The sequence below is a fragment of the Coregonus lavaretus genome, assembly GCF_964263955.1.
Source record: "Coregonus lavaretus genome assembly, contig: HAP1_SCAFFOLD_4244, whole genome shotgun sequence".
NCBI classification, from domain to species: domain Eukaryota; kingdom Metazoa; phylum Chordata; class Actinopteri; order Salmoniformes; family Salmonidae; genus Coregonus; species Coregonus lavaretus.
The window spans coordinates 1-12500 of record NW_028162252.1 but is presented as its reverse complement, the minus strand read 5'-3'; the positions used below and the strand labels follow the sequence as shown (position 1 = coordinate 12500).

Sequence of the window (12500 nt, the reverse complement as noted above, 5' to 3'; positions counted from 1 at the left end):
ATCAGTCTATCAGCCACTATACATGTTGTTGATATCAGCCTATCAGCCACTATACATGTTGTTGATATCAGTCTATCAGCCACTATACATGTTGTTGATATCAGTCTATCAGCCACTATACATGTTGTCGATATCAGTCTATCAGCCACTATACATGTTGTTGATATCAGTCTATCAGCCACTATACATGTTGTTGATATCAGCCTATCAGCCACTATACATGTTGTTGATATCAGTCTATCAGCCACTATACATGTTGTTGATATCAGTCTATCAGCCACTATACATGTTGTTGATATCAGCCTATCAGCCACTATGTCTGTTGTTGATATCAGTCTATCAGCCACTATACATGTTGTTGATATCAGTCTATCAGCCACTATACATGTTGTTGATATCAGTCTATCAGCCACTATACATGTTGTTGATATCAGTCTATCAGCCACTATACATGTTGTTGATATCAGTCTATCAGCCACTATACATGTTGTTGATATCAGTCTATCAGCCACTATACATGTTGTTGATATCAGTCTATCAGCCACTATACATGTTGTTGATATCAGTCTATCAGCCACTATACATGTTGTTGATATCAGTCTATCAGCCACTATGTCTGTTGTTGATATCAGTCTATCAGCCACTATACATGTTGTTGATATCAGTCTATCAGCCACTATACATGTTGTTGATATCAGTCTATCAGCCACTATACATGTTGTTGATATCAGTCTATCAGCCACTATACATGTTGTTGATATCAGTCTATCAGCCACTATACATGTTGTTGATATCAGTCTATCAGCCACTATACATGTTGTTGATATCAGTCTATCAGCCACTATACATGTTGTTGATATCAGTCTATCAGCCACTATACATGTTGTTGATATCAGCCTATCAGCCACTCTACATGTTGTTGATATCAGTCTATCAGCCACTATACATGTTGTTGATATCAGCCTATCAGCCACTATACATGTTGTTGATATCAGTCTATCAGCCACTATACATGTTGTTGATATCAGTCTATCAGCCACTATACATGTTGTTGATATCAGTCTATCAGCCACTATACATGTTGTTGATATCAGTCTATCAGCCACTATACATGTTGTTGATATCAGTCTATCAGCCACTATACATGTTGTTGATATCAGCCTATCAGCCACTATACATGTTGTTGATATCAGTCTATCAGCCACTATACATGTTGTTGATATCAGTCTATCAGCCACTATACATGTTGTTGATATCAGTCTATCAGCCACTATACATGTTGTTGATATCAGTCTATCAGCCACTATACATGTTGTTGATATCAGCCTATCAGCCACTCTACATGTTGTTGATATCAGCCTATCAGCCACTATACATGTTGTTGATATCAGTCTATCAGCCACTATACATGTTGTTGATATCAGTCTATCAGCCACTATACATGTTGTTGATATCAGTCTATCAGCCACTATACATGTTGTTGATATCAGTCTATCAGCCACTATACATGTTGTTGATATCAGTCTATCAGCCACTATGTCTGTTGTTGATATCAGTCTATCAGCCACTAAGGAATGTAACATCCCCTCCTGTTTCCTTCTCGTCGTCTCTCTTCAGGTTTACGACTTGAGCAAGAAGCCAGATGAGGGCCTGAACGCCATCAGGTCAGTTACAACAGACCCCGTAGTGGTTAGGGTCAGGACCCCGAGTGTTACCAACAGTCCCCGTAGTGGTTAGGGTCAGGACCCCGAGTGTTACCAACAGACCCAGTAGTGGTTAGGATCAGGACCCTGAGTGTTACCGACAGACCCCGTAGTGGTTAGGGTCAGGACCCCGAGTGTTACCAACAGTCCCCGTAGTGGTTAGGGTCAGGACCCTGAGTGTTACCAACAGACCCAGTAGTGGTTAGGGTCAGGACCCCGAGTGTTACCAACAGTCCCATTAGTGGTTAGGGTCAGGACCCTGAGTGTTACCAACAGTCCCCGTAGTGGTTAGGGTCAGGACCCCGAGTGTTACCAACAGTCCCAGTAGTGGTTAGGGTCAGGACCCCGAGTGTTACCAACAGTCCCAGTAGTGGTTAGGGTCAGGACCCCGAGTGTTACCAACAGACCCAATAGTGGTTAGGGTCAGGACCCTGAGTGTTACCAACAGTCCCCGGGTTAGGGTCAGGACCCCGAGTATTACCAACAGACCCAGTAGTGGTTAGGGTCAGGACCCTGAGTGTTACAAACAGTCCCAGTAGTGGTTAGGGTCAGGACCCCGAGTGTTACCAACAGTCCCCGTAGTGGTTAGGGTCAGGACCCCGAGTGTTACCAACAGACCCAGTAGTGGTTAGGGTCAGGACCCCGAGTGTTACCAACAGTCCCAGTAGTGGTTAGGGTCAGGACCCCGAGTGTTACCAACAGTCCCCGTAGTGGTTAGGGTCAGGACCCCGAGTGTTACCAACAGTCCCAGTAGTGGTTGGGGTCAGGACCCTGAGTGTTACCAACAGACCCAGTAGTGGTTAGGGTCAGGACCCCGAGTGTTACCAACAGTCCCAGTAGTGGTTAGGGTCAGGACCCCGAGTGTTACCAACAGTCCCAGTAGTGGTTAGGGTCAGGACGCCGAGTGTTACCAACAGACCCAGTAGTGGTTAGGGTCAGGACCCTGAGTGTTACCAACAGTCCCCGTAGTGGTTAGGATCAGGACCCGAGTGTTACCAACAGTCCCAGTAGTGGTTAGGGTCAGGACCCCGAGTGTTACCAACAGACCCAGTAGTGGTTAGGGTCAGGACCCTGAGTGTTACCAACAGTCCCCGGGTTAGGGTCAGGACCCCGAGTATTACCAACAGACCCAGTAGTGGTTAGGGTCAGGACCCTGAGTGTTACCAACAGTCCCAGTAGTGGTTAGGGTCAGGACCCCGAGTGTTACCAACAGACCCAGTAGTGGTTAGGGTCAGGACCCCGAGTGTTACCAACAGACCCAGTAGTGGTTAGGGTCAGGACCCCGAGTGTTACCAACAGTCCCAGTAGTGGTTAGGGTCAGGACCCCGAGTGTTACCAACAGTCCCCGTAGTGGTTAGGGTCAGGACCCCGAGTGTTACCAACAGTCCCAGTAGTGGTTGGGGTCAGGACCCTGAGTGTTACCAACAGACCCAGTAGTGGTTAGGGTCAGGACCCCGAGTGTTACCAACAGTCCCAGTAGTGGTTAGGGTCAGGACCCCGAGTGTTACCAACAGTCCCAGTAGTGGTTAGGGTCAGGACCCCGAGTGTTACCAACAGTCCCAGTAGTGGTTAGGGTCAGGACCCCGAGTGTTACCAACAGTCCCAGTAGTGGTTAGGGTCAGGACCCCGAGTGTTACCAACAGTCCCAGTAGTGGTTAGGGTCAGGACCCCGAGTGTTACCAACAGTCCCAGTAGTGGTTAGGGTCAGGACCCTGAGTGTTACCAACAGACCCAGTAGTGGTTAGGGTCAGGACCCTGAGTGTTACCAACAGACCCAGTAGTGGTTAGGGTCAGGACCCCGAGTGTTACCAACAGACCCAGTAGTGGTTAGGGTCAGGACCCTGAGTGTTACCAACAGACCCAGTAGTGGTTAGGGTCAGGACCCTGAGTGTTACCAACAGTCCCAGTAGTGGTTAGGGTCAGGACCCTGAGTGTTACCAACAGACCCAGTAGTGGTTAGGGTCAGGACCCCGAGTGTTACCAACAGACCCAGTAGTGGTTAGGGTCAGGACCCCGAGTGTTACCAACAGTCCCAGTAGTGGTTAGGGTCAGGACCCTGAGTGTTACCAACAGTCCCAGTAGTGGTTAGGGTCAGGACCCCGAGTGTTACCAACAGTCCCAGTAGTGGTTAGGGTCAGGGCCCTGAGTGTTACCAACAGTCCCCGTAGTGGTTAGGGTCAGGACCCTGAGTGTTACCAACAGTCCCAGTAGTGGTTAGGGTCAGGGCCCCGAGTGTTACCAACAGTCCCAGTAGTGGTTAGGGTCAGGACCCCGAGTGTTACCAACAGTCCCCGTAGTGGTTAGGGTTAGGGGTCTACTCCAAAGCAGGGTCAATGAGTTATCCAGCTAAAGTGTTCCTGGCCTGTTGTTCTCCTCTTCCATGTTGTAGATTTGTGAATGGTTTGGGCAGCGCCTTGAATGTTACGCTGGGAGTCGGTGACATCGCTCCTCTGTCTGTCTCCAACTACAGTCTGGTTCCACAGGGAAAGTGAGTGGCTTTCTGCTTTATAATTATTTATATCAACACACATTCATACTGTACAGCAGAGAGAGAGAGAGAGAGAGAGAGAGAGAGAGAGAGAGAGAGAGAGAGAGAGAGAGAGAGAGAGAGAGAGAGAAGGAGAGAGAGAGAGAGAGAGAGAGAGAGAGAGAGAGAGAGAGAGAGAGAGAGAGAGAGAGAGAGAGAGAGAGAGAGAGAGAGAGAGAGAGAGAGAGAGAGAGAGAGAGAGAGCGCTGTAGTGAGTGTGTTCTGATTGGTTGTTGTGTGTCCCAGGGCAGGGTTTACCATCATGGACCGTGCTGGTGCATCATGTCTGTACTCTAAAGAGCTGGGCTTTGGCAGCGCCTTCACCCTCGTCATACCGTCCACATTCGACATCGTCAGCCCTGATGTAAGTCCTCTGACCTTTAACCCCTGACACCTAACCACCCTAGCAACGTGCTGTGTGTGATTGCGTTGTTGAAGGCCCATTGTTGAGCTGTTTGGCAGGGTTTTAAAGCATGTCTTTTTCTGTTGTTTGCCGTGTATCCACTGTGTAGTAACGGTGATGAATGTGTTGATTACTGTGTCCAGTGTTGGCAGGCCATCCAGGTGATAGAAGACATCAAGCCCAATACCATCCACATGGGCTGGCAGATCCCTCAGTACTTCCTCATGACAGCTGGAGAGGTGGTGTTCTCTGTGACTGGCCTGGAGTTCTCCTACTCACAGGTAGGGGGCGACACTCTGTCCTCTGTCACCCGTCACACTAGCCTTTAACTTCTCTTTCATCCAAACATAGCTCAACTAAGATCTGTTTCTTTTGTCAATTAAGTTTAAATTCTCATCTCAACCCCAAAATCTTGTGCACATCTCTTCTTGTTCCGCAGGCGCCTAGCAACATGAAGTCGGTACTGCAGGCTGGTTGGCTGTTCACCGTCGCCGTGGGCAACATCATAGTGCTGATTGTAGCCGAGGCAGCACAGCTCCCGGATCAGGTTACTACATCTCTTCTAACCTCTAGAACCCTATACAACCCCCTAAACAATACTGACCACTGTACCGAGGTCAGATTTGGCCTAAGTTCATTGATATCTAAACCCTGGGGTCTGTGTCTTCCAGTGGACAGAGTCCTGATATTAACCCCTGTGTCTTCCAGTGGACAGAGTACTGATATTAACCCCTGTGTGTTCCAGTGGGCAGAGTACTGATATTAACCCCTGTGTCTTCCAGTGGACAGAGTCCTGATATTAACCCCTGTGTCTTCCAGTGGGCAGAGTACTGATATTAACCCCTGTGTCTTCCAGTGGGCTGAGTCCTGATATTAACCCCTGTGTCTTCCAGTGGGCAGAGTACTGATATTAACCCCTGTGTCTTCCAGTGGACAGAGTACTGATATTAACCCCTGTGTCTTCCAGTGGACAGAGTACTGATATTAACCCCTGTGTCTTCCAGTGGACAGAGTACTGATATTAACCCCTGTGTCTTCCAGTGGACAGAGTACTGATATTAACCCCTGTGTCTTCCAGTGGACAGAGTACTGATATTAACCCCTGTGTGTTCCAGTGGGCAGAGTACTGATATTAACCCCTGTGTCTTCCAGTGGACAGAGTACTGATATTAACCCCTGTGTCTTCCAGTGGACAGAGTACTGATATTAACCCCTGTGTGTTCCAGTGGGCAGAGTACTGATATTAACCCCTGTGTGTTCCAGTGGACAGAGTACTGATATTAACCCCTGTGTCTTCCAGTGGACATACTGATATTAACCCCTGTGTCTTCCAGTGGACAGAGTACTGATATTAACCCCTGTGTGTTCCAGTGGGCAGAGTACTGATATTAACCCCTGTGTGTTCCAGTGGACAGAGTACTGATATTAACCCCTGTGTCTTCCAGTGGACATACTGATATTAACCCCTGTGTCTTCCAGTGGACATACTGATATTAACCCCTGTGTCTTCCAGTGGACATACTGATATTAACCCCTGTGTCTTCCAGTGGACAGAGTACTGATATTAACCCCTGTGTCTTCCAGTGGACAGAGTACTGATATTAACCCCTGTGTCTTCCAGTGGACATACTGATATTAACCCCTGTGTCTTCCAGTGGACATACTGATATTAACCCCTGTGTCTTCCAGTGGACATACTGATATTAACCCCTGTGTCTTCCAGTGGACAGAGTACTGATATTAACCCCTGTGTCTTCCAGTGGACAGAGTACTGATATTAACCCCTGTGTCTTCCAGTGGACATACTGATATTAACCCCTGTGTCTTCCAGTGGGCAGAGTACTGATATTAACCCCTGTGTGTTCCCGTGGGCAGAGTACTGATATTAACCCCTGTGTCTTCCAGTGGACATACTGATATTAACCCCTGTGTCTTCCAGTGGACAGAGTACTGATATTAACCCCTGTGTCTTCCAGTGGACAGAGTCCTGATATTAACCCCTGTGTGTTCCAGTGGACAGAGTACTGATATTAACCCCTGTGTCTTCCAGTGGACAGAGTACTGATATTAACCCCTGTGTGTTCCAGTGGACAGAGTCCTGATATTAACCCCTGTGTCTTCCAGTGGACATACTGATATTAACCCCTGTGTCTTCCAGTGGACAGAGTACTGATATGAACCCCTGTGTGTTCCAGTGGACAGAGTACTGATATTAACCCCTGTGTGTTCCAGTGGGCAGAGTACTGATATTAACCCCTGTGTCTTCCAGTGGGCAGAGTACTGATATTAACCCCTGTGTCTTCCAGTGGACAGAGTCCTGATATTAACCCCTGTGTCTTCCAGTGGACAGAGTACTGATATTAACCCCTGTGTCTTCCAGTGGGCAGAGTACTGATATTAACCCCTGTGTCTTCCAGTGGGCAGAGTACTGATATTAACCCCTGTGTCTTCCAGTGGGCAGAGTACTGATATTAACCCCTGTGTCTTCCAGTGGGCAGAGAACTGATATTAACCCCTGTGTGTTCCAGTGGGCAGAGTACTGATATTAACCCCTGTGTCTTCCAGTGGGCAGAGTACTGATATTAACCCCTGTGTGTTCCAGTGGGCAGAGTCCTGATATTAACCCCTGTGTGTTCCAGTGGACATACTGATATTAACCCCTGTGTCTTCCAGTGGACAGAGTACTGATATTAACCCCTGTGTGTTCCAGTGGGCAGAGTACTGATATTAACCCCTGTGTGTTCCAGTGGGCAGAGTACGTCCTGTTTGCCTCTCTCCTTGTGGCGGTGTGTATTGTGTTCGCCGTCATGTCCTATTTCTACACCTACACTGACCCAGCGGAGATCGAGGCCAAGTTCAGCCAGCTGCAACACGAGCCAGAGGAGAAGAAGAAGAGAGATAGCGTTAAGATGGAGAGTAAAGACTCAGACTGCAGCAACAACAGCAAGGCTTCTGACAACAACAAGAGCTATTCTGTTGATGAGCAACACAACCAAGAAGTTAAACAGAGCAAGATGTAAAACTCCCCGTTCACACCACCTCCTCCTCCACTTCCTCCTCCTGAACCAATCAGAGAACAGGTCTCGGAGAGAGAACCATTGGAACTTAATCTTATAAACATTTTGTAGTAGTTCTTCATCAAAACATGAATTATTCGATACAGCTTTATGGGTAAATTTGTACTTTGATATTGTAAATAATTTAATTTTGCACCATGTAGCAAAAGCAACATTGCTTTTCTTTTTGTTTCATCATATTTTATTAGAAAGAGGACATACTGTATGAATAACCATTCCAGCATTTGTATTCATTTCACAGTACAGTGTTGTATGTACTGGATATATTGTTGTTTTGGGTTTGATGTTGCCATAGACTCTTGGTATTAATTCCACACCAAGTGAGTCCCTGGCAGTCAAGTGCTTCAATAAAGAGGATGAGTCTTACTTTGTGTCGTGAAATGCTTAGCCGGGGGTAAGGTAATCACTAGCCGGGGGTACGGTAATCACTAGCCGGGGGTACGGTAATCACTAGCCGGGGGTACGGTAATCACTAGCCGGGGGTACGGTAATCACTAGCCGGGGGTACGGTAATCACCAGCCGGGGGTAAGGTAATCACCAGCCGGGGGTAAGGTAATCACCAGCCGGGGGTACGGTAATCACTAGCCGGGGGTACGGTAATCACTAGCCGGGGGTACGGTAATCACTAGCCGGGGGTACGGTAATCACTAGCCGGGGGTACGGTAATCACTAGCCGGGGGCAAGGTAATCACTAGCCGGGGGTAAGGTAATCACTAGCCGGGGGTAAGGTAATCACTAGCCGGGGGTACGGTAATCACTAGCCGGGGGTACGGCAATCACTAGCCGGGGGTACGGCAATCACTAGCCGGGGGTAAGGTAATCACTAGCCGGGGGTAAGGTAATCATTAGTCCAAACCGTAGCAGACTGCTGTGTTTTTGGAACGAAAATTAGAGTTTTTATTGGAGAAATTCAGATAGCTCTATTCCAGTTTAGTTAGGTTCCTGGGGGCGTAATTCCAACCCGAGTTCAGTGCCTGTAAATGGAACGTATTTCCCTTTTGATGGACTTTCCTCTCTACGTATCAGACCTTGAACTGAAGCATTATAACAGCACTATAACCTGCTATTCATTAGAGGTGGAGATCTAATAAATGAAGGTGTGGTGGAGGTGTGTCTACAGATACACTGTATTAATGAAGGTGTGGTGGAGGTGTGTCTACAGATACACTGTATTAATGAAGGTGTGGTGGAGGTGTGTCTACAGATACACTGTATTAATGAAGGTGTGGTGGAGGTGTGTCTACAGATACACTGTATTAATGAAGGTGTGGTGGAGGTGTGTCTACAGATACACTGTATTAATGAAGGTGTGGTGGAGGTGTGTCTACAGATACACTGTATTAATGAAGGTGTGGTGGAGGTGTGTCTACAGATACACTGTATTAATGAAGGTGTGGTGGAGGTGTGGTGGAGGTGTGTCTACAGATACACTGTATTAATGGAGGTGTGGTGGAGGTGTGTCTACAGATACACTGTATTAATGAAGGTGTGGTGGAGGTGTGTCTACAGATACACTGTATTAATGAAGGTGTGGTGGAGGTGTATCTGCATCGCAGTGCTAGCAGTGCCACTAGAGATCCTGGTTCGAATCCAGGCTCTGTCGTAGCCGGCCGCGACCGGGAGACCCATGGGGCGGCACGCAATTGGCCCAGCGTCGTCCAGGGTAGGGGAGGGAATGGCCGGCAGGGATGTAGCTCAGTTGGTAGAGCATGGCGTTTGCAACGCCAGGGTTGTGGGTTCGAGTCCCACGGGGGGCCAGTATGAAAAAAAATAATAATAATCATGTATGCACTCACTAACTGTAAGTCGCTCTGGATAAGAGCGTCTGCTAAATGACTAAAATGTAAATGTAAATGTGTATCTACAGATTCTGTATTCTGACCTGGACTTAATTCCCTCATATTTCCACCACCTTTACTTGTGATGAATAAGGTCGACCAACCTGTCGGTTCCAAGTGGAACAACATCTACTTTATTGTTCCCGATAGACAAAACACCATTCTCCATGCACTGTAATTTACAACTTGATAAGATCTATTGATAAGAGCTATTGATAAGAGCTAGGTACAGGTGCTTGCGAAAGTATTCACCCCCCTTGGCATTTTTCCTATTTTGTTGCCTTACAACCTGGAATTAAAATGGATATATATATACTAACTGTACTAACTCTGTTCTATAAACTATATACTAACTCTATAAGATAAACTATATACTAACTCTGTTCTATAAACTATATACTAACTCTATACTATAAACTATATACTAACTCTATACTATAAACTATATACTAACTCTATACTATAAACTATATACTAACTCTGTTCTATAAACTATATACTAACTCTATACTATAAACTATATACTAACTCTATACTATAAACTATATACTAACTCTATACTATAAACTATATACTAACTCTGTTCTATAAACTATATACTAACTCTGTTCTATAAACTATATACTAACTCTGTTCTATAAACTATATACTAACTCTATACTATAAACTATATACTAACTCTATACTATAAACTATATACTAACTCTATACTATAAACTATATACTAACTCTATACTATAAACTATATACTAACTCTATACTATAAACTATATACTAACTCTATACTATAAACTATATACTAACTCTGTTCTATAAACTATATACTAACTCTGTTCTATAAACTATATACTAACTCTGTTCTATAAACTATATACTAACTCTATACTATAAACTATATACTAACTCTATACTATAAACTATATACTAACTCTATACTATAAACTATATACTAACTCTATACTATAAACTATATACTAACTCTATACTATAAACTATATACTAACTATGTTCTATAAACTATATACTAACTCTATACTATAAACTATATACTAACTCTATACTATATACTAACTCTGTTCTATAAACTATATACTAACTCTGTTCTATAAACTATATACTAACTCTGTTCTATAAACTATATACTAACTCTGTTCTATAAACTATATACTAACTCTATACTATAAACTATATACTAACTCTATACTATAAACTATATACTAACTCTATACTATAAACTATATACTAACTCTATACTATAAACTATATACTAACTCTATACTATAAACTATATACTAACTCTGTTCTATAAACTATATACTAACTCTGTTCTATAAACTATATACTAACTCTGTTCTATAAACTATATACTAACTCTATACTATAAACTATATACTAACTCTATACTATAAACTATATACTAACTCTATACTATAAGCTATATACTAACTATGTTCTATAAACTATATACTAACTCTATACTATATACTAACTCTATACTATAAACTATATACTAACTTTATACTATAAACTATATACTAACTCTATACTATAAACTATATACTAACTCTATACTATAAACTATATACTAACTCTATACTATAAACTATATACTAACTCTATACTATAAACTATATACTAACTCTGTTCTATAAACTATATACTAACTCTATACTATAAACTATATACTAACTCTATACTATAAACTATATACTAACTCTATACTATAAACTATAAACTATATACTAACTCTATACTATAAACTATATACTAACTCTATACTATAAACTATATACTAACTCTATACTATAAACTATATACTAACTCTATACTATAAACTATATACTAACTCTATTCTATAAACTATATACTAACTCTATACTATAAACTATATACTAACTCTATACTATAAACTATATACTAACTCTATACTATAAACTATATACTAACTCTATACTATAAACTATATACTAACTCTATACTATAAACTATATACTAACTCTATACTATAAACTATATACTAACTCTGTTCTATAAACTATATACTAACTCTGTTCTATAAACTATATACTAACTCTATACTATAAACTATATACTAACTCTATACTATAAACTATATACTAACTCTATACTATAAACTATATACTAACTCTATACTATAAACTATATACTAACTCTATACTATAAACTATATACTAACTCTATACTATAAACTATATACTAACTCTATACTATAAACTATATACTAACTCTATACTATAAACTATATACTAACTCTATACTATAAACTATATACTAACTCTATACTATAAACTATATACTAACTCTATACTATAAACTATATACTAACTCTATACTATAAACTATATACTAACTCTATACTATAAACTATATACTAACTCTGTTCTATAAACTATATACTAACTCTATACTATAAACTATATACTAACTCTATACTATAAACTATATACTAACTCTATACAATAAACTATATACTAACTCTATACTATAAACTATATACTAACTCTATACTATAAACTATATACTAACTCTATACTATAAACTCTATACTAACTCTATACTATAAACTATATACTAACTCTGTTCTATAAACTATATACTAACTCTGTTCTATAAACTATATACTAACTCTGTTCTATAAACTATATACTAACTCTATACTATAAACTATATACTAACTCTATACTATAAACTATATACTAACTCTATACTATAAACTATATACTAACTCTATACTATAAACTATATACTAACTCTATACTATAAACTATATACTAACTCTATACTATAAACTTATACTAACTCTATACTATAAACTATATACTAACCGTTCTATAAACTATATACTAACTCTGTTCTATAAACTATATACTAACTCTGTTCTATAACTTATACTAACTCTATACTATAAACTATATACTAACTCTATACTA

At 41.9% G+C, this 12500-nt stretch overlaps 1 protein-coding gene across 1 annotated transcript in view; it reads left to right on the top strand.

Annotated features, from left to right (window-relative positions):
• Window positions 1–8075, top strand: part of LOC311119422 (solute carrier family 15 member 1-like) — a 47934-nt gene extending 39859 nt beyond the window's left edge. Inside the window, exons 14-19 of the mRNA XM_084194117.1 lie at window positions 1618–1664; window positions 4093–4191; window positions 4477–4594; window positions 4777–4914; window positions 5073–5180; window positions 7381–8075. Of these exons, the coding sequence (XP_084050243.1) occupies window positions 1618–1664; window positions 4093–4191; window positions 4477–4594; window positions 4777–4914; window positions 5073–5180; window positions 7381–7653 (783 nt within the window). The 3' untranslated portion in view covers window positions 7654–8075. The remainder of the gene's footprint in view (window positions 1–1617; window positions 1665–4092; window positions 4192–4476; window positions 4595–4776; window positions 4915–5072; window positions 5181–7380) is intronic.
• Window positions 8076–12500: the final 4425 nt, after the last annotated feature.